The following is a 21,109-nucleotide window of genomic DNA, read 5'->3' as shown; positions in this document are numbered from 1 at the left end:
CCTCATCAACACCAGAAGGAACCCAAGGCCTCCCTAGCTCCAAGAGTTTGAGAAATGTTTCTGGACCCAGGGGGGCAATGTAGCAGCCACCTCCAGGCTGCTCAGAAATGAGCATGGACAGACAGACTCCTCCATTCAAAAGCTGTGGTCAAAACCACCCCCTCCTGCTCCTTCCCACAAGCTCTCCACTGTGCTGAGTGCAGAGCTCTACAGTTTTCACGGCATACTTTCTTATCTTTTTTTAGGTTCAAGACCAGGACTCTATCTTGGTACCTGCCGCTTTCACTCATTGGCTGGCCCTCTACCAACTGAGCCACACCTCCAATCCCTCCGGTCTCTTTCAAGGGCAGCCCAGGGAAAGGCAGAGGCCTGCCCAAGGTCACACAGAGCAATGGGAAGCCTGTCTTCCCATGGAGCTAGCACCTATTGGCTCAGGCCCTCACCACAGCCCCATCTTCCTTTCTTCAATGCCCAACACCACCATGGTGACCAGTCTCCCCATTTGACACCATTTTCCCTCAGCCACTGTTAGCCCCCACTAACCCTGACCCCAGCAGGTAATGATGGGAAAGCAACCACAAAGCCCTGAACAAAGGCTGGGAAGACACAGGCTCTTTCATTATTTTTTTAATAAATTTAAGAACAACTCCATCCTTTCTCCTCCCCCCAGAATAACTAAAACCAACTAAAAGGGGGTGCAGCCAGAAGGCGCTAGGAATCATAGTCTTCTTCATCCTCTGCATCGGGTGCTGAGGGGCCTGGGGGTGCCGGAGGCAAAGGCAGAGGAGAGGTGAAGGGCATAAACGGGGTCGGAGGGCTGCAGAGCAGAAAGTAGGAAAATCAGGCAGGCTCCCAACCCATTCCAGCCCGAGGGAGCTCATACTTTTCTCTGTAAAAATAGAAGCTATGGCCTACAGCAGATCAAACTGTCCTAATCCAGGTCCACCCACTCCCCCCGATCAAGGTGAAGACCTTCCCAGAGAACAGTCTCCTGGTCTTAAGATTTTCTCAGGAGCTAGAGGTATGGCTCCAGTGGTAGAGCACCTGCTTAGCAAACGTGAGGCTCTAGTTTGAACCCTGGTACTTCTAAAAAGAAAAAAAAAATTCCACCCTCTCCATCTGTCCCTGTCCCCTCTGACCCCCAAGTCTACCACACCCAACATCACCAAGTGGCCATGGGAGATGAGAGGGGAAAAACAAATGGCTCTGGGGAGTCTGGGAGCCCCTTCTTGGTGTTCCTGAGCTGCTTACCTCTGAAAGTGGGCAGGAGGGTGGCTGGCTTGGGGTGCAGGCAGTGGTGTGTCTTCTTCCCCATCAGTATCTGTGTCTTCAGACTCATCCTGTGAGCACAACAGGGGTGAAGTTGACAAGAAAAGGCAGGGAGCCAGGTGCTGCTGACTCACGCCTCTCACACCTATAATCCTAGCTACTCAGGAGGTTGAGATCTGAGGATCATGGTTCAAAGCCAGCCCAATTAACCACCAGAAAACCAGAAATGGTGCTATGGTCCAAAGTAGCAGAGCACTGACCTTGAGCATAAAAGCTCAGGGATAGCGCCCAGGCCCTGAGTTCAAGCACTATGACCACCACCCACAACAACAAAAAGGAAGCAAGCAAGCAAAGGCAGGGATCCATCAATGGGGAGCCCAAAGTCCTGAAAGTGGGAGAGACAGAAAGAGACCCTTCAGAGACCCAGAAAGCACGGGGGCCACAGATAAGGATGACAGGAGGCCTCCAGCCAGCTCAGCTTCCCCTCACCATGAGGGGAAGACTGAAAGTTGGGGGTGAGGGAGCGGGCTTCACTTACCTCCTGTTCGGAGTCTGTCCCCGATAACTTCTTGTCTTTGCCTTTGCTTCCCATTCCACCATTCTTCCGGCCACTGCTGCCTGGCTTCCGACCCCTTCAAGAAGGAACAATATCAGCCTTAAGGGCCTCTCCCTGCTCCTTGGCTGCCCCACTCCCTCAGAAGCCCCCAACCCTGTTCTCTCCCACCTGCCTATTTGGCTCCGGCCACCCACCTGCGAGGACCTTTGTCCCCATCCATGTGGTTGTCTTCCCCATCCCCCTGCATGTCAGGCACGGATGCCACCAAGTCCTTCAAGAAGTCAAACTTTTGCTCCAGTTCGATGCACTGTTTCCTGGGAAAGGTGGGAGGGACAGACCCTCAGGAACCCTCCCCATCTCTGCCAAGCCTCCGGGCCCCTCCCGGTGGGAACACCGCCTCCCAGCGGCTCCTCCCGGCTCCCAGGCCACTCACAAGTGGGATGTGGTCATGGTCTTGGCGTTCCGGGACTGGGTCACCTGGCAGGCCTTCTTCAACAGCGACTCCAGGAAGAGTTCGAGCGCCCGGGCTGGTGGGCTGTCAAGGAGGACTCGGGAAAGGGGAGTGTCCCAGGCCCTCCCCACGCCCCTCATCGCGGCCAGCCCCCCCCCCCCCCCCGGCAGGATACAGATGATGACAGGCACCGCCGCCGCCACCTTCCCAATCTCTTCGTCCGTCTGCATGATCTTCTTGATCCTGGCCTACGAAAGGGGGCAGTGTTCGGGCGCTGTCGCCGGCGTCCCTCATGGGATGTTGAGGGGCGGGGAGGGGTACCCCGGGAGAAAGGGGGCGGGGGGCACCAGGCCAGGAGGGCCCCGGAGGGGGCGGGGCATCAAGGCCTCCAACACCCGAAGCGCCCGCCCCCCCCCCGCCCGCCCTCCCGGCCTGGGCCCGAGCCTCCCCGAGCCCGGCCGGCTGCTGCCCGGCCCGGCCACGTGCTTACCGGCGGGAACCGCGCGTTGTATTTCTTCTTTTTGCTCGGCATCTCGGGGCCTCGTTCGTCGCGCCGGGCCCAGAGCCGCCGCCCGCAGCCTGCCGGCCCCCGGGCCTGCTCGCCGCCCGGCCGCCCGCCGCGGTTCCCCCGGGTCCTGGTGCCGCCCGCTCCGCCCCCGCCGCTCTCCGCGGGGTCCTAGCGCCGCCCGTCAAGATGCGGCTCCCAGGCCCCCGACGTCCGCCTCCCGAAGCGCCCCGGGCACAGCGCGTCCGCCCCCCCTCACAGGCCCGCCACTCCCGCCCGCTCCGGAGTCAGAGGGGCGAACGTTAGCCCCGCCCCCGGAGGGCCCGCCCCTCCCTGGATTCCCGCGGTGGCCCCGCCCCCGACAGCCCCACCCTCACGCCCCGCCCCCAGACAGCCCCGCCCCTCCGCCCCCGGGTCCGGCCCTGTGGCCCCGCCCTGTGGCTGCGCTTGTCTATAAAGTTGTTGTTGAGGCGGCGGGGCGCTAAGATGGCGGCGGCGGCGGCGGCTGCCGTGGCGGGGGCGGGGCGCGGCGGCGGCGGCAGCGGCGCGGACCCCGGGCCGGAGCGGAGTCGGGCCCGAAGCTGGGCCAGCGCCGAACGCAGCGAAAACAGGAGGTGACTGCGGGGGCTGCGGGAGGGGCGGGGGCAGGGCGCCGCTCGGGCCGAGAGCGCTAATGGCGGCGGGCGCAGCAAGGCCGGAACCTTGCCCTCCTGCAGGCCCTTAGCCGGGGTTCGAGTCCGGACGCCGCCATTGGCCCCCAGCTGGTTACTCCTCTCTCTGGGTCTCAGTGTTCGGGACTTTAAAACGCCCTTTGAGCCAGCCTGGCCCCGCCGGGCCTGTGCGTTCCCTGTGGCCCTGTGGGTCGCCGCGATCTGGGCACCTTCCTGCAGCGAGTCCATGCTCCCGCAGCTAGGCCCGCACTCCATCCCTGACATTCTGCACCGACAGGTGTGACCTTGGGCAAGTCCCTTTTCTAGGAGCTTAAGCTTCCTCGTCAGTGTGCATGGAGAGAATCAATAGCATCAACAGGTTTGACGTCTGACTGTCTCACGTCTAATCGATTGTGAAGAAGGAGCAACTGAGGCACATAGATTAGGGCCGTTGGGCCCAGCAATCTGTAGTTAGTGTCTCAGACCTCTGCTGACTTAATTAACCCTCCCAGCAGGATGGAGCCCAGTGAGGAGCTGGAGGAGGAGGACTCTGCTGGCCGGGAGGATGGCTTCACCGCCGCTGAGCACCTGGCTGCAGAGGCCATGGCCGCCGATATGGACCCCTGGCTGGTGTTTGATGCCCGCACTACACCCGCCACTGAGTTGGATGCCTGGTTGGCCAAGTACCCACCATCCCAAGTTACCCGCTATGGAGATCCTGGTTCACCCAACTCTGAGCCTGTGGGCTGGATTGCAGCCTATGGGCAAGGCTACAACCCCAACTCAGGGGATGTCCAGGGCCTGCAGGCAGCCTGGGAGGCTCTGCAGACCGGTGGGAGACCCATCACACCTGGTACCCTGCGCCAGCTGGCCATCACCCACCAAGTGCTCTCAGGCAAGTGGCTTATTCACCTGGCACCTGGCTTCAAGCTGGACCACGCCTGGGCTGGCATTGCCCGGGCTGTGGTTGAGGGCCGGCTTCAGGTGGCCAAGGTGAGCCCACGGGCCAAGGAGGGTGGGCGCCAAGTCATCTGTGTTTACACGGACGACTTCACGGACCGCTTGGGTGTATTAGAGGCAGATGCTGCCATCCGTGCTGCAGGCATTAAGTGTCTGCTCACCTACAAACCGGATGTCTACACCTACCTGGGCATCTACCGGGCTAACCGCTGGCACCTCTGCCCCACTCTCTATGAGAGCCGTTTCCAGCTTGGAGGCAATACACGTGGCTCGCGAGTGCTGGACCGTGCCAACAATGTAGAACTGACCTAGTGGGGCCAAGTGAGGGAGACCACCCTCGGTCCCCTGCTGGGGATGGAACCTTCTGTCTTCCTCTTCCTCTTCCCAAGAAGTCCAAGCCCCCAGCTCTGAGGACTTGTTCACTCAGGAACTGCCTGCATCTTCAGTCCCCCTGAACTTCTGCCCTCTGTTCAGGGCTCACTCCAGCTCCCACAGGCTGGGGGCTCTGGCTCCCTGAGGGCCGGGCCCTCAGTTTCCCTTTTTGATGCTGCTCCCCTCCCCTGTCCATCCGCAGGCTGGATGCAGATACTAAAGAGAGCCTTGCTTAGCCACCTTCATCCCACTGTATCTCTCCCTCTTCCTCTTCCATTCTTTCCCTTTTTCCTTGCTCCTCACAGGGGAGAAAACTTAGTGCTTCCAGTCCCTGTCCTTGGAGCTTTTATAGTCCAGGGGACAGGGGCTCTGCAGGACTGACTGCGCATGCCATTTAGGAGGAGGGGTAGTTGTGCCAATTCATCCCTTGGCCTAGAGGGGATGCCAGGCTGTGGACCTGCTCCTCCTGCCAGCTCATAGCCTGCATCACTGCCCTCCCTTCCCTGCCCTGACGTGTCTGCTCCTGGCATTTCAATAAAACCCAGCTTGGGTCTGTGTCTTGAGTGTTTTTTAAAATGCTGTCTTGTGGTTGGTTACCTGCTTTGATTGCTGGGGAGAGGCAGACTAGGAGAGCCCTCCCATCCCTGGCAGGCTTCCCAAGTGATGAGACCAGCCTCACTGCAGGGGAGGGGGCGGTTACCTCTGAGAACCTCTGGCACAGCCATCCTTGCACCCCAAGAATCACAGTCAGGTTCTCTGATTTCGCATCAATACAGGAGTTGACCTGGCTAGGAAGTCCCCAGAGTGCATTTGTGCATGTTGGAGAAAGGAGCTGTCTTGGTACCTAGAGGCCCAGGCCTATGGGGTGCTTGAGCAGAGGATGGGCTGGATTTCAGTGCCTTGGGCTGGATGTGCAAGGAACCCACACAACCTAGTGTCTGCTGCCAACCTACGTCTGCTGCCAACCTGGCTGTCGCCAAAACTCCCAGACAGTTTGCTAAGCACTTCTATAGAACCCTCTTCACTCTCCCAGCCTCTTGAGGGAGATACTGATCCCAGCTAGTATCCCAGTCAAGATGGAGGCCAAGAGGAAAGAGTTTACTCAGGGTAGCTCAGTGGAGTGACCAGCATGTGCCTCCCCATCTTCTTGGTGTGGTTCCTAACCTGAGGAGAGAGCAGAGCTACACACACTGCTCACACGCCATGGGACATTCTGCTCTGCTGCCCTGCTCTGAAGTCTTCAGGCCTTGTTGCCGCAGAGCCTGGTTTCTATACTGCCACTGTCCCCGCCTCGCCAGCCCAGTGTCCTGCCCTCCTTTGGTTAGGGGCCAGGGAATTTGGCCAGGAGCCCCTGGGGACACTGCTCTCGTGCCGGGCCTGAGCTGACTAAGTCTCCAGCAGCCTCACCAAGTTGGAATTTGGAGCAGAGGAGCGGAGATGCCACCAGGCTGACTGGGTGGAAGTGGCTGAGTCATGAGATGCTAGCTCAACCCCCTCCCGGCTTCCTCCCCACCCTGAGCTGCCCCAGAGCTGAGCCCCCCAACTCCCACCCTCCCCTAGCCCAGCCTGGGGAAGTCCCCAAAGCCGATGGTCTCAGCCTGCTGTCCTGCCTAGTTGAGACCATCAGTGCCTTGCATTTGATTAAAGTAGGCCAGGGCGTGGGGAAAAGTGGGAGGCGGGGTCCTAAGTTGGGGGCCTCATGTATCCCCTAAAGATGCCAAATGAAGGGGGCAGCCCCAGTCTCCCATAATGAAGCCTGCAAAGTCGTCCCAACTCATCATTTCCACTACCCTACCTGAGTCCACCCCTCACTGTGTACCAATATGGTGGCAGCCTCCAACTCGCCTCCTCCACCCCAAGCCTCCTTCCCTGCCCCCTCCCCCCATAGCCAGTGCCACCTAGCTCCCTCTAGAGCTGCACATGCCCCTTCTCAAAGCACCTCTGGGCCCCCCCCCAGTCTGCAGGATAGAGGCCCTTCCTTCTGGGCCGGTATTGACCTGCTTCCTCCACCCAGCTGTGCCAGCTGTCTGCAGGCTCTCCTTCCCGCATGTGCTCATTCCACTGAAGCCAACTGGCACATCCCTCACCCCCTGGCAAGCAGCCCTGAGCCTGGGGCCTTCCTTCTGCTTCAACACCTGCTTCTCACTACAATCATAAGATTGGGTCGTTACTTATGTAACCAACTGTTGCCATCTATCTCCAACTGACCCCTAAGCCACATGTCCAGACTGCTTGCTCCTCAAAGGCAGGAAGTGTCTGTCAGCCCTGACCCCAGAACCAGCTCTTGATAGTTTTGTATGTGTGGTGTAGATGTACACGCTGGTAGTAGGGCTTGAACTCAGGGCCTCACTCATTTAGCTTTTTTCATACCAGGCTAGCGCTCTACCCATTGAGCTGCAGCTCCATTTCTAGCTGTTTGGTAGTTAACTGGAGACATGAGTCTCAAAGGCTTTTTTACCCAGGATTGGCTGAGAATCACTATCCTCAGATTTCAGCCTCCTGAGTAGCAAAGATTACAGTCATGAGCCAGTGGTGCTTAGTCATGAATTATTAAATGAAGGAACGAAAAAAGGAAAGAACTGACTCAGCCCAAGCCCCTGTGGCCCGCCCCCCTCCTCTGTTTTATACTCCTGTCTCATCCTCCTCCTGATGGCTGAGTTCAGTGGGTTTTCTTGCATGCTTCTGGCCATTCTCATTTCTTGTCTTGGCTTCTGCTGTAGCCTCTGGCCTGCCCAGCCCTTCCCACACACCTGGCTAACTCCATATCTTAGAACCACTAGCTCAGGTGTTGCCCCCTGAAGCCTCCCCAGACATCTTCATCCCAGGCTCCACTGTACCCACCTATAGCTGTCACCAGTGCATGCAGCACACAGCCTACCCTAGTGTTAGTGTCAAATAAGTACATTGCTCATGTGTGGATTGAATACAAGTCATTCTCTATTTGTAGGCCTCAGTTTCCTCCTATTATTAACAAGAGCCAAGCACCCTATGAAGCATTTACCCATGCTAACTCATCCAAACTTTTTTTTTTTTTCGTCTGTCGTGGGACTTGAACTCTGAGCCTGGGCACTGTCCCTGTGCTCTTCAGCTCAAGGCGAGCACTCTACCACTTGAGCCACAGTGCCACTTCCAGTTTTCTAGTGGTTTATTGGAGATACGAGTCTCATGGTTCCTGCCCGGGCTGGCTTTGAACCGTGATCCTCAGATCTCAGCCTCCTGAGTAGCTAGGATTACAGGCCAAGCTTTATCTGACTGTTGTTATTGCTATTTTGCAGAAGAAAAAAATGAGATGAAAAACTGAGCTAGGCACCAGTGGCTCACTCAGGGCCTAGGCACTATTCTTTAGCTTTTCTGTTCTAGCACTTGATCTACATTACACTTCAGCTTTTTGATGGTTGGTGAACTGGAGATAAGAGTCTTATGGACTTTTTTTCTGCATGGGCTGGCTTCAAATCTCCATTCTCAGGTCTTAGCCTCCTGAGTAGCTAGAATTACAAATGTGAACCATCAGTGCCCAGCTCCAGACTCCCTTTTAGACAGCTGGGTGGGGTGATATGCATTTATTATCCAAGCTAAGACAAAATGCCTTAAATAGGTGAGTCAAGGCCCAGGTATACATGTAGGCAAGAATTAAGATCCGATCTCAAAAAATAATTGACACAAAAAATGACTGGACGCTGGGCACTGGTGGCTCACGCTTGTAATCCTAGCTACTCAGGAGGCTGAGATCTGAGAATCATGGTTCAAAGCCAGCCCAGGCAAGAATGTCCATGAGACTCTGTATCTCCAATAAACCACTCAGAAAACTGGAAGTGGCGCTGTGGTAGAGCGCTTGCCTTGAGCTGAAGAGCTGAGGGACAGTGCCCAGGCCTAGAGTTCAAGCCACACAACCAACAAAAAAAGGACTGAAGGCCTGGCTCATTGGTAAAGAACCTACCTAGCAAGCATGAAGCTTTGAGTTCAAGCCCTAATATAGCCAAATGAGGGAACTGAGCCCTATACAAGTTCAGTAATTCACAGTTACAGAGCTTGCAGAAAGAAGAGACAAAATTTGAGCCTATGTCATGCAATTCCAGAGCACTTGATGCATGACACCTAGCTGAAAGTGCTGTTCCAGTGGGCCCTGCAGAAATCAATGAGATCTGGTAGTGACTTAGGAGTGATTCCTAAAGCACACAACTTAGAGCTTCAGAACCATTTGGGAGGCAGGCTAGCAAAACATGGAGGTTCCATGTGACACTGGTGCCGCTACCCAGCAAGAACAGCCCAGCAAGTGCAGCCACTAGGCCTATCTCTATAACAAGGGTCTTCCTAGGCCTGCAATGGGAACTGCTCCCCTTCCAGGGCAAAGGCACCCTCAAGCTGACAAGGAGCTCTGCTCTGTCCAGTTCCTGCCTACTTGGATTATGTAAGTAGCTAAGGTCAGGGGCAAACTTGAACAAACCTGTGTGCCCATCTCCTTTTTTAAAACCACCAGAAAATGCTGAGTGCTGGCAGCTCATGCCTGTAATCCTAGCTACTCAGAAGGCTGAGATCTAAAGGTCTCAAAGGCAGGAAAGTCCATGAGACTCTTATTTCCAATGAACCACCAGAAAAACAGAAGTGGCACTGTGGCTCAAGTGGTAGAGTGCTAGCCTTGAGCAAAAGAAGCTCAGGGACAGTGCCCAGGCTCTGAGTTCAAGCCCCAGGACTGGCAAAACACACACACACACACACACACACACCAAAAGATGCTATAAGCCAAGGAAACTTCATTACGCCCTCCCTATTCTTTTTTCTACTATAAACTGCAAACCCTGTCCCCCCTCCCCTCCCCAGGCCTTAGGGAGGAGTACAGAAGGGCTGTCGGGGAGACTGCCTGACCCCTTACTCAGGCCTGGACCCAGGTCACTGAATCAGGGAGTACAGGAAACAGCCAAGTTAGGAGATGCAGCCAGAGCCAGTTAGGGTTTTGGGATTTTCCCAGCAGGGCAGCTGCGCCCCACTCCTGCTGGCTGGGAGGGGCCTTGGCAGGGCTGAGGATTGGGTCACACAGCTGATTCATGGAAAAGGGAAACTCCCCGCTTGTGTGACACGCTTCCCCCGGGTATCAAGGGGTACATGTGAGGATGCTCGACTGTGAAACCCACCAATCTTGTCTTTCTGTGGTCACCGGTCTTCTGGCAGGGCAGAGAGCTAGATGAGCAGGTGACAGGGCCTTGGGGACAACTCCCTAGGAAAGAAAACTAGACTGCAACTTGGAGTGAAGGCTGAACAAGAAGCACCTCTGGTGTCCTTTCTCACCCATTTTATAGATGAGACAACTGAGGCAGAGAGTAATTACAAGCAACTACCCAGACGTGCTCTGGGCCAGGCATTGTCTAAGCAGGTTGTGTGCATTCATTCATTTCACTCCTCACCGCCCTGCTTTCACTGATGAGGAACTAGGATAAAAGATGCTAACTTGGTTGGCCAAGGTGAGGCCTGGAAACGCTCAGGCACTTTCTATGACTCTTTTTTTTTTTTTTGGTCTGTCATGGGGCCTGAACTCTGGGCCTGAGCGCTGTCCCTCAGCTCTTAGCTCAAGGCTAGCTTCTCTACCACTTGAGCCACAGCACTCCTTCTGGTTTTCTGGTGGTCCACTGGAGATAAGAGCCTCACGGACTTTCCTGCCTGGGCTGGCTTTGAACCATGATTCTCAGACCTCAACCTCCTCAGCTAGGATGACAGCTCTGAGCCACTGGCAAAAGCTGGCCTGGCAGCAAACCAGCCAAACCCACGGAGGCCAGGAGAGGGCACCGAAGCATTCCCGCCAGAACCTCTCTAGGGCTTTGACATTTTTCCAAACCCCAATCCTTTCCTCCCAAGTCACAGCCTTCCTTTCCTGTCTTGCCCCTCCCCCCCAGCCCCCCCTCCAGCCTGTGAGGCCAGCTCCCCCTGCAGTGCTGGCCACCCTGCTCCCCTCCACTCTGGGTGCCCCAGGGAGGGTACGGGTTGTGGCTCTGTGAGGTGTGGCCAGGGCTCCACGCAAGTCTACTCTGCTCCATTTGGCTCCTGCTCCCAGGCCTCATGACTCACCCCCTCGCCCCCCATGACTCAGTTTACACCGGTGCCTGGAGGTCCTCCCAGCTCGGGTGGGGCGGTTTATGGGTCCAGCCCAGGCCCGCCAGTCTTTCATCTCAGGATAAGCATTTCATCCCACTCTTGGCATCCCCAAGGACAGTAGGTCAGGCTCCTGAGAGCCTGAGGACAGGAAGTGGGGGGGAGCCCCAGATCCCCAATGTTGGGAGAACTGGGTGATAGACCCCAGCTACCCAGGGTCTGGGTACCTAGGGGAGGGGGAAGAGTTACCCCAGCAGTCTTAAAGGGCCAGGCCAAAAGGGTAGAGCTAGCTGTGCAAGCCTGACACCTCGCTTCAAAGGAAATGGTCCATATGGCACAATAATAGCAAGAAAATTCTCAAAAATATCCAGGCACTGATTGGTCACTTAGTCAAGCAAGCCTGTAATCCTAGCTACACAGGAGGCTGAGATCTGAGGATTGCAGCTTGAAGCCAGCCCAGCAGGAAAGTCCATGAGCCTTTTATCTCCAATTAGCCACCAAAAAGCCTGAAGTGGAGCTGTGAGTCAAGTGGTAGAGTGCTAGCCCTGAGCAAAAAAGCTCTGGGACAGGGCCCAAGCCCTGAATTCAAACTCCAATACTGGCACACACACACACACACACACACACACACACACAATCTCAAAAATATGTATATTGCTTCCTTACTATGCAGGTCCCCAACTGAGTTTTATCTGTACCTTACTTTGTTGATTCCCATCAATAACCCTGAAAAGCAGATGCAAATATTATATATTTTTATTTTAATAAACGGAGGTAAGCAGAAGGGAAGGGAATTGCTGTGTTACCCAGCCAAGAAATTTCCTCATTTATAAAAGGAGAAAATGCCTGGCCCACAGCATCTGTGTAGGTGTTTGCTCTTACTATACGCCTCACTTTTCTCATCCATAAAATGGGTCAGAAAGGACAGCTTTGATGCCAGACTGCCGTCTGGTCTTCTTCTCTGGGAAGCTGCCCCCAAAGCCCTGGCCAGCTCACTTGTGCTGTCATCCCCTCCTTCTTCCCAGGCTGTGCTGCCCAGAACTGGGCTGAGGACCCCAGTGGTCATCCCCAGCCCTGTATGTGAGCTGACGGTGTTCTAAACGCCACTCGCTGGGGGCTCATCATTGTAATCCTTACACTTAGAAGGCTGAGATCTGAAGATTGTAGTTCAAAGCCAGCCCAAGCAGAAAACTCCATGAAACTCTTATGTCCAAGCAACCAACAAAAAAGTGGAAACAGAGGAGTGGCTCAAGTGGTAGAGCACCAGCCTAGAGCAAAAAAGCCAAGTGAAAACTGGAGGCCCTGAATTCAAGGTCCAGTACCAACAAAAAGAAAGAAGAGGAGAGAGGAGAAAGAGGAAATAGAGTAGAAGGAGGAAGAGGAAGAAGAGGAGAAAGAGGAGGAGGAGGAGGAAGAGAAGAAGGAGGAGGAGGAAAAAGAGGCAGAGAAGGAGGAGGAGAGGGAGAGGGAGAAGAAGGAGAAGAAGGAGAAGAAGGAGAAGAAGGAAGAGGAGGAGGAGGAGGAACAGGAGGAGGAGGAGGAAGAGGAGGAGGAGGAGGAGGAGGAGGAAGAAGAGGAGGAGGAGGAGGAGGAGGAGGAGGAGGAGGAGGAGGAGGAGGAGGAGGAGGAGGAGGAGGAGGAGGAGGAAGAGGAGGAAACTGAGGATCCCAGAGGGAGAGATTGATGTGAATTTCCTAACAAGTGGAAACTAAGCCCAGGCTAGGCTGGCTTCTGGAGTTCTCTCTACTGTCTGGGCCTAAAGAGTGGCCCGCGTGGGTAGCCAAGCCCCAGAAAAGAAACAGGAAGACCAGAGCTGCCTCTGATGTCCCACAGTGCTTAACTCAGTCTGCTCCCCTATCTGGAGACTCTGGTCCTTGTCTGCCTCACAGCAGGGTGGCATGAGGCTCCAGGGACACAAAGGGTCAGGCAGCATCCTAGAGGAAGGTCACCCTGCCATCCTGGTGATACAAACCCTGGCATCCGCTCTAGCTCACCATTGCCCCTTCCCCTTTCACAAATGGCTTCTCCTTACCCCAGAGACCTGGAGGGCTAGGCCAGGAAGGCCCTGCCCCTCCCAGCCGCCTTGTCCCTCAGCCCTGCCCATCCTCACAGCCTGACTGCCCCTCCAGCTTGTCACCCAATGCATGCACATTACTCTGGGTGCCCTGACCTGAGCCTCCCCTGCAGCCCACTCACAGGCTTTTGTACCCACTGTGTCCAACCCCAGGAATGTCTCCCTTGACCTCGACTCCCTTTTGCCAAGAAGACTTCTCCCACTCACTCCTACCCCAGTTGCAAAGAATCCTTCCTTTCTGGAGGCTCCAGGAATGTTCCATGTACTCTCTGACTCCTGCCTCCAGCCCTGTGTCCCAAATGCCAGGACTGTTTTTCTTGAGTCTGCCCACTTCTCTGAGCTTGGCAGTGCCTTGGAGCCAGGGTCAAGTCAAAAACCTTCTCTTCTTGACATCTGGCTCCATACAATCTTTAGTTCAATTAATTTGGGACAGACGCTAAAGGAACTGTGGTACATCCAGACAATGGAATACTACTCAGACATGAAAAGAGTCAACAAAGGCTATACAGACATGGAAGACCTTCACAGACACAACTAATCTATGACAATGGAAATGAGCCACCCAGCACCTAGCAATTCCAGACACTCTAATTCCTAGCTGTGTTCTAGCTTCTAGCATGTTGCTTCATTCCTCTATGCCTCCCTTTCCTAAACTGCAAAACAAAAAAATTGGGTTTAAAATGGTAAAATAGTTATCTAATTCCTAGGATGGTTGTGATGATTAAGTAAATGGTACTGGTGGCTCACGCCTGCAGTCCTAGTTACTCAGGAGGCTGAGATCTGAGAATCATGGTTCAAAGTCAGCCCGGGCAGGAAAATCTGAGACTCCTATCTCCAATGAACCACCAGAAAATCAGATGTGAAGCTCAGGCTCAAAGTGGTAGAGCACTAGCCTTGAGAAAAAGAGCTCAGGGACAGAACCCACGCCACAAGTCCAAGTCCCATAACTGACAAAAAAATGAAAATAAAGAATAAATAAATAAATGGTGCCTAGTTCAGCAGAGCTCAGTGAGGTGAACCCCTCTTACTAACTCCTTGGTCCTCATAGTCCCCCAAACAAAAGACAACCTTAAAGATCGCACGAGTTTTCTAGCTCTGCCCAGAGCCCAGGTCTTTCTGTACAGCACTTATTTATTTATTGGTGTGTGCAGGTCCTAGAGCTTAGATTCAGGACCTGGGTGCTATCCCCAAGCTTTTTGTTGTTGTTGTTGTTCAAAGCTAACACTCTACCATTTGAGTCCCAGCTTTACCTCCTAGTTTTTGGTGGTGGAAAGAAGAATCTCATGGACTTTTCTGCCCAAGCCTGCATTGAAGTGTGAGCTCAGGCCCCTGAGTAGCTAGGATTACAGTTGTGAGCCATCAGTATCCAGCAAGAAAAAAATGTTTTGGTGTTGTTTTTATACCTCAGGCTAAGGCCCGTGCCAGGCTGGAGCCTGTGTTAGGAAGGAAAGAATGGCGGCAGGACACAGAAGAGTCTTTGCTGAAGAGAAGTAAAATGTCATCTCCAAGGACTGGGCTGGGACCTAATGGATAGCTAGTTCAGGTCCTGAGTTCTAGGACCTGGGTTCAATCTCCAGCACATGTGCGCTCGCTCTCTCTCTCTCTCTCTCTCTCTTACACACACACACACACACACACACACACACACACACACACACACACACTCACAGGTCACTTCTGTGAGCTGGTGGTTTACACCTGTGCTTCTAGCTGCTGCTGCTGCTTTTTGTTTTTTTTTTGGTCAGTCATGGGGTCTGAACTCTGGGCCTGGGCGCTGTCCCTCAACTCTTCAGCTCAAGGCTAGCGCTCTACTTATTGAGCCACAGCGCCTCTTCTGGCTTTTTTCTGCTTATGTGGTGCTGAGGAATCGAATCCAAGGCCTCATGCATGCAAGGCAAGTGCTCTACCACTGAGCCACCTCCCAGTCTTGCTCCTAGCTTCCTGAGAGGTTGAGGTTGGGAGGATCTAGATTCAAGGTCAGCTAGACTGAAAGAATTTTTTTTTTTTTTGGTCGGTTGTAGGGCTTGAACTCTGGGCCTAGGCACTGTCCCTCAGCCCTTCAGCTCAAGGCTAGTACTCTACCACTTGAGCCACAGCGCCACTTCCGGCTTTTTTCTCATGTGGTGCTGAGGAATCGAACCCAGAGCCTCGAGCATGCAAGGCAAGTGCTCTACCACTGAGCCACCTTCCCAGCCCTGAAACAATTTTTTTTTATTGTAAAGATATTATACAGAGGGTTACAATTACATGAGCAAGGCAATGAGTATACTTCCTATTGAGCATTGTTACCCCCTCCATTGTTTTCCCCCTACCATCCCTTCCCTCCCTACCTCCCCGAGGTTCTTTTTTTTTTTTTAATTGTGATTAAGTTTTTACATAATTTCCCAAATTTCACAGTATTGTGGAATAATGATGCTCATTTAAAGTCACAAGTTCATTCTAACTTTCCTGGAGCAAATTGTCTATCACGTCTATAGCATATAGCGGTGTACACATGTTATACAGTACACATGTTATACACCATACATGTGATCAGCAGCATGGAGATATTTAGTAGTGGTTCGACCAGATGAGTGGGAGTTCTTTGTTTCTTAAGTCCTGTTAGTTTTGTCGTATCACCTAATATTTTGGATTTAGCATCCACTTATCAGGGAGACCATGTACCGTTTGTCTCTTTGCTCTTGGCTTACCTCGCTCAACATGATTCCTTCTAGCTCCATCCATTTCCCTGCAAATGCCATTATTTTGCCATTTCTAATGGCTGCATAATATTCCATTGTGTATAGGTGCCACAATTTTTGGATCCATTCATCTGTGGTGGGGCATCTGGGTTGTGAAACAATTTTTTAAAAAAGAAAAAAAACATAGCTTCTGGATTTTTGTCTTTTTGTTTGTTTGTTTGTTTGTGCCAGTCTTGGGGCTTGAACTCAGGGCCTGGGTACTGTCCCTGACCTTCTTTTGCTCAAAGCTAGCATTCTACCACTTGAGCCACAGCACCACTTCTGGCTTTTTCTGTGTATGTGGTACTGAGGAATCAAACCCAGGGCTTCATGCATGCTAGGCAAGCACTCTACCACTGAGCCACATTCCCAGCCCATAGTGGAAGAATTTTGAGACCACTTTTCAACTAAGAATGGGGCATGGTGGTACACTGCTATTATCCTAAAATACTTGAATCGATGAACAGGTGAGATATTATCTCAAAAATAGTGTAGCAAATAGCTGCAGGAGTAGTGCAGCTGTACGGAGCCTGTCTAGCAAGCTCCAGGGTCTGAGTTCAAATACACACACTAAAAAAATAAAATAGTTTCTAGATGAGCAATAGAACTTGTGTGTGTGTGCATGCATGAGTGCGTGCATGTGCACCAGTACTATGGCTTGAACTCAGAACTTATGTGCTATTCTTTTTTTTTTGGGGGGGGGGTCTGGTTGTAGGGCCTGAACTCTGGGCTTGGGCGCTGTCCCTTAGGTCTTCAGCTCAAGGCTAGCGCTCTACCATTATATGCTATTCTTTAGCTTTTTTTTTTTTTTTTTTGGGTCTGGTCGTGGGGCCTGACCTCTGGGCCTGGGCGCTGTCCCACAGTTCTTCAGCTCAAAGCTAGCACTCTACCACTTGAGCCACAGTGCCACTTCCAGCTTTTTTCTTTTTGCTTATGTGGTGCTGAGGAATCGGACTCAGGGCCTCAGGCATGCAAGGCAAGCGCTCTACCACTGAGCCACCCTCCCAGCCCCTATTCTTTAGCTTTTTCATTCAAGGCTATCTCTCTACCAGTTGAGTCTAACTTAACTTCTGATTTTCTGTGGCTAATTGGAGATAAGAGTCTCATGGACATTCCTGCCCAGGATAACTTTGAATCCTGACCCTCAAATCTCAGTCTCTTGAGTAGTTAGATTACAGTCATGAGCCACCAGCACAGGTTCTCTAAGATGTCTTTAACTTAGTACCTGGAAACTAAAGCTGAGCATGGGAGGGGTGTGTGTGTGTGTGTGTGTGTGTGTGTGTGTGTGTGCGTGTGTGTGTGTGTGTATGTGTGTGATTACAAAAACAAGTATGTAATCACAGTATTCTGGAGGCTTGGGTAGGAGGATCAAGAGTTTAAGGTTAGCTGGTACCAGTGGTTCATGCCTATAATCCTACAGGAGGCTGAAATCTGAGGATCATGGTTCAAAGCTAGCTCAGGCAGGAGTCTCATATCCTATTAACCAGCAAAAACTGAAAGTAGTTTAAGAATGCCAGATTTGAGTGAAAAATAAAAGGAAAAGTCCTAAGGAAAAGTCCCAAAGCTGGCACACACACACACACACACACACACACACACACACACACACACACACACACACACACACACACACACACACACACACACACACACACACACACACACACACACACACACACACGTTTAAAGCCAGCCTGTGTTACAAAGAAAGATTCTGTCTCAAAAAAATTAAAAACAAGCCGGGCGCTGGTGGCTCACGCCTGTAATCCTAGCTACTCAGGAGGCTGAGATCTGAGGATCGCGGTTCAAAGCCAGCCCGGGCAGGAGAGACCATGAGACTCCTATCTCCAATAAACCACCAGAAAACCGGAAGTGGTGCTGTAGCTCAAGTGGTAGAGCGCTCGCCTTGAGCTGAAGAGCTGAGGGACAGCGCCCAGGCCTGGAGTTCAAGCCCCATGACCGACAAAAAAAAAAAAAAAAATTAAAAACAGCCGGGCGCTGGTGGCTCACGCCTGTAATCCTAGCTACTCAGGAGGCTGAGATCTGAGGATCCCGGTTCAAAGCCAGCCCGGGCAGGAGAGACCGTGAGACTCCTATCTCCAATAAACCACCAGAAAACCGGAAGTGGCGCTGTAGCTCAAGTGGTAGAGCGCTCGCCTTGAACTGAAGAGCTGAGGGACAGAGCCCAGGCCCAGAGTTCAAGCCCCACGACCGACAAAAAAAAAAAAAAAAAAAATTAAAAACATATTTTAAAAAGAAAAACAAGCACCTCTCCTACACACCTACCAAAAAATAAATGAATAACTATTTTTTTTTAATTTTGAAACTAGCAAGGATTGGCAAAGATCTCACACACTATTGGTGAAAATGCAAAATGATACAGCTACTTTGGGAACCAGTCCAGCAGTTCCTCAGAAAGTTATCATATGACACAATTCTATTCTTAGATATATACCCAAGAAATAAAAACATGTTCCCCACAAAAACACATGCATTGATGTCCATAGCAGCCTTATAGACTGTGCATCATCCCATCAATTTAGGGATAAACAAACTGTAGTACATACATCTCATGGAATATTATTTAGTCAGGAAGAAGGAAAAAGACTTGATACATGCTATAACACAACTGAACTTCAGAAACACTATACTAAGTAAAAGAAGCCAGACATAAATAGTTACATGTCATATGATGTTATTTACCTGAAATGCCCAGAATAGGCAAAGACATGGAGACAGAAAGGAGATTAGTGGTTACCAGGAAAAGGGTGTGTGTAGGGGGGGGGAGTTGGGAGGGATTACTTAATGACTATGGAGTGTTTTTCTGGAATGATGAAGTTTTGAAACCAGAAAGGTGATGGTTGCCCAACATTTTAAAATACACTAAATACCACGGAACTGCAGATTCTAAAACAGTTAATTGTATGTTAGATGGATTTCGCCTCAATTTTAAAAAGAAAACTTCAAATTAAAAAAGAGAATGGAAACCCCAAAGCATAAACATCACCTCCCGGGCCTCGGTGGCCTATGGACCCCACCCCCACCCCTTCACGCTCAGCCTGCTCAACCTTGGCCTCCTTTAGTCACCTAGCTGGGAAGATGGAGGTTTCCTGGGCTCAGAGACAGGAAGCCACTGAGCTGGTCTCATGGGGCTGCTAGGGGTCAGCAGCAGGGTCCCTCAGACCCCCCACCCCAGACTGGAAGCAGTTGTTCAGACACCCCCCACACACACACCCAAGTTGCTCCCCTGGATCCCCAGCTGGGAGCTGGTGAGGTCAGATACCAGAAACGTTTGTGCAGCCACAAGGCAGGAGTTAGTGAGTGAGGCGTTTGGAATGTACCACTGCTGAAAGGGCCTCTTGTGGCTTCTTGCTGGTTGAGGCAGGAAGGGCCTTTCAAAGTCACGTACACACACACACACACACACACACACACACACACACACACACATCCCCCAGAGACCTGTGTCCTGCTTGGCCTGCTCCCCTGACCGTGGGGGTGGGAGAGGGGACAGGGTGCTGGGCTGCAGCAAGGCAGCAATGCTCTCCAGGCTGCTGCTGGTCCAGTCTTCTCTGGGCCACCACCTGGCTGCCTGCCTGCGTCATCTGGTTTACCTTAGATCAGCTAAGGAGTTCAGATAGCCGCGGTTGTGTGTGCACGCACTGATGAGCACGTGTACCTGAAGTCCCAAAGAGGTTTTGTGTTCATTTGTGAATTGATTTTCACTACTGCTTGTCAAATTATTTTTTTGGGGGGGTGCCTGTCCTGGGGCTTGAACTTAGGGCCTTGTAGTCTTGGTTTGGCATTTTTGCTCAAGACTGGTGCTCTACCATTTGAGCCACGCTTCTACTTCCTCAAATTCCTCCATGTGAGGCTAAGCATGGGGGACCTTATTTTATTGCCATCCTCCAGTAACTCTGAGATGTAGTTGTCATTACATCTCCATTGGACAAAGAAACAAAGAAACAGAAGCTCAAAACGAGAGCCAAGTACCAGTACCAGTACCAAGTACCCAGCTACTCGAGAGGCTGAGATCTGAGGATCCAGGTTCAAAGCCAGTCCAGGCAGGACTGAGACTCTTATCTCCAACTAACCACCAAAAAGCCAGAAGTAGAGCTATGGCTTAGGGGGTAGGTCAACCAGCCTTGAGCATAAAAAGCTAAGGAACAATGCTGAGGCCCCTGAGTTCAAATCCCAGCAGCAGTACACACCCACACCCACTCAGACCCACATACAAAGCTCAGAGAGATTGTGGATAGCATTCAGGTCACACAGCTTATAAGTAGCCTAACTAGAATTTAAACCCAGAACTCAGAGCTTTCTGACTCTAACAAGGATGCCTTAGGGTCTCACTGCCTCCAAAATGGCCCCCCAGCCCCCTGTGTCTCTCTCATTCCTATATTCTTCATTCCAACTAGTGCTCTGTTTTCTTTTCTTTCTAGAGGAAGACACGCACTGAGGAAAACCAGGTCAAGGGAGGGGCAGGAGGCCAGGGATCAGCTGAGCGCACAGCACTTTATAGCTTATGGAGCACTTTCTCATTTGTGATCTCATTTCTGCCCCGCAGCAGCCCCATGAGGTCAGCAGGGAAGGTTCTTTCAGACTGGGACTCGAGGAAGGTGACCTGTCCAGGGTCACACGGATAGGAAATGGTAGCACTGAGTCTGGGATCCCAGAGGGCAAAACCGGCACCTATCCACCAAAGCTCCTCGTGGACAAAACAGGAGGAATTGTGTACCCTTGGTAGTTCCTTCCTCTCTCTCTCTCTCTGAGCCTCAAGAGAAGGGTTCATCAAGAGAAGGATTGCTGAGGGACATCTCTCTACCCTGACATGTCTGAAAAGGTGTCTCTGCTCTGAAAAGAATCTTGGCTGAGCCTGAGCTTGGAGCTCTAGACTCCTGACTTGGCCATTTGCTTTAGCCATTCACTTAGTGCCCTCAGCCTTGGTTTTTCCCATCGTTAAAGTGGGGGTAAAGATACTACCTATCTACCCAGCCCAGTGAGCCAGGTCTTACATTCTAAGGACTTTTCACCTAATTCTCCAACAAGGCTGGTGACACACAGAAAGAGCACCAATAATCAAGATGCTGGGTGCCAGTGACTCACGCTTGTAATCCCAGCTACTCAGGAGCCTGAGATCTGAGAATTGAAGTTGAGAGTCAACCCAGGGAGAGAAGTCCAAGAGACTTTTCTGTCCAATTAACCAGCAAAACTCTGGAACTGGAACTGAGGGTGTGACTCAAATGGTAGGGCACCAGCCTTGAGTAAAAGAAAACAAAGCAAGAGTGAAAGGCCCTGAGTTCAAGTCCCAGTATCAACACACACACACACACACACACACACACACACACACACACACACACACACACACACACACACACACAAGCTGTGTCATTAAGACCTTAGGATGCCTATGCCCCTCTGCTCTCCCTGTCTGTAGAGGTGCTGAATTAAAACTTGCCATAGCTCCT

The 21,109-nt window shown here is 52.2% G+C and overlaps 2 protein-coding genes across 3 annotated transcripts; one reads left to right on the top strand and one right to left on the bottom strand.

Annotated features, from left to right (window-relative positions):
- Positions 1-612: 612 nt before the first annotated feature.
- On the bottom strand, positions 613-2,924 carry LOC138818602 (dr1-associated corepressor). The gene is made up of 7 exons (XM_070009565.1): positions 2,767-2,924; positions 2,452-2,524; positions 2,259-2,352; positions 2,020-2,139; positions 1,808-1,901; positions 1,252-1,340; positions 613-817 (listed from the first exon to the last, which is right to left on the bottom strand). The coding sequence occupies exons 1-7, from the start codon at positions 2,806-2,808 to the stop codon at positions 712-714; spliced, it is 618 nt and encodes a 205-aa protein (XP_069865666.1). The 5' UTR covers positions 2,809-2,924; the 3' UTR covers positions 613-711.
- A 306-nt stretch (positions 2,925-3,230) lies between these two features.
- On the top strand, positions 3,231-5,339 carry LOC138818613 (UPF0696 protein C11orf68 homolog). 2 transcript variants are annotated; one of them, XM_070009584.1, is made up of 2 exons: positions 3,231-3,395; positions 3,944-5,339. In XM_070009584.1, the coding sequence occupies exons 1-2, from the start codon at positions 3,268-3,270 to the stop codon at positions 4,701-4,703; spliced, it is 888 nt and encodes a 295-aa protein (XP_069865685.1). In that variant the 5' UTR covers positions 3,231-3,267; the 3' UTR covers positions 4,704-5,339. The 2 variants fall into 2 exon arrangements, with proteins under 2 accessions (XP_069865685.1, XP_069865684.1); XM_070009583.1 differs by having other exon boundaries at positions 3,232-3,395; positions 3,947-5,339.
- Positions 5,340-21,109: the final 15,770 nt, after the last annotated feature.

Source organism: Dipodomys merriami, unplaced genomic scaffold (assembly GCF_024711535.1).
Source record: "Dipodomys merriami isolate MVZ:Mamm:240054 unplaced genomic scaffold, mDipMer1.0.p SCAF_78, whole genome shotgun sequence".
NCBI classification, from domain to species: domain Eukaryota; kingdom Metazoa; phylum Chordata; class Mammalia; order Rodentia; family Heteromyidae; genus Dipodomys; species Dipodomys merriami.
This window is presented reverse-complemented; position numbering and strand designations above follow the sequence as displayed.

What these genes read in the sequence shown, in the direction of transcription:
- LOC138818602 (XM_070009565.1), bottom strand. Translation starts at nt 2,808, where the DNA reads ATGCCGAGCAAAAAGAAGAAATACAACGCGCGGTTCCCGCCG. An exon ending in GGCGGTGCCTGTCATCATCT is followed by an intron (nt 2,353 to 2,451) that starts GTATCCTGCCGG and finishes ACAGCCCACCAG; the next exon opens with CCCGGGCGCTCGAACTCTTC. An exon ending in ACCATGACCACATCCCACTT is followed by an intron (nt 2,140 to 2,258) that starts GTGAGTGGCCTG and finishes CACCTTTCCCAG; the next exon opens with GAAACAGTGCATCGAACTGG.
- LOC138818613 (XM_070009584.1), top strand. Translation starts at nt 3,268, where the DNA reads ATGGCGGCGGCGGCGGCGGCTGCCGTGGCGGGGGCGGGGCGCGGCGGC. An exon ending in GAACGCAGCGAAAACAGGAG is followed by an intron (nt 3,396 to 3,943) that starts GTGACTGCGGGG and finishes TAACCCTCCCAG; the next exon opens with CAGGATGGAGCCCAGTGAGG.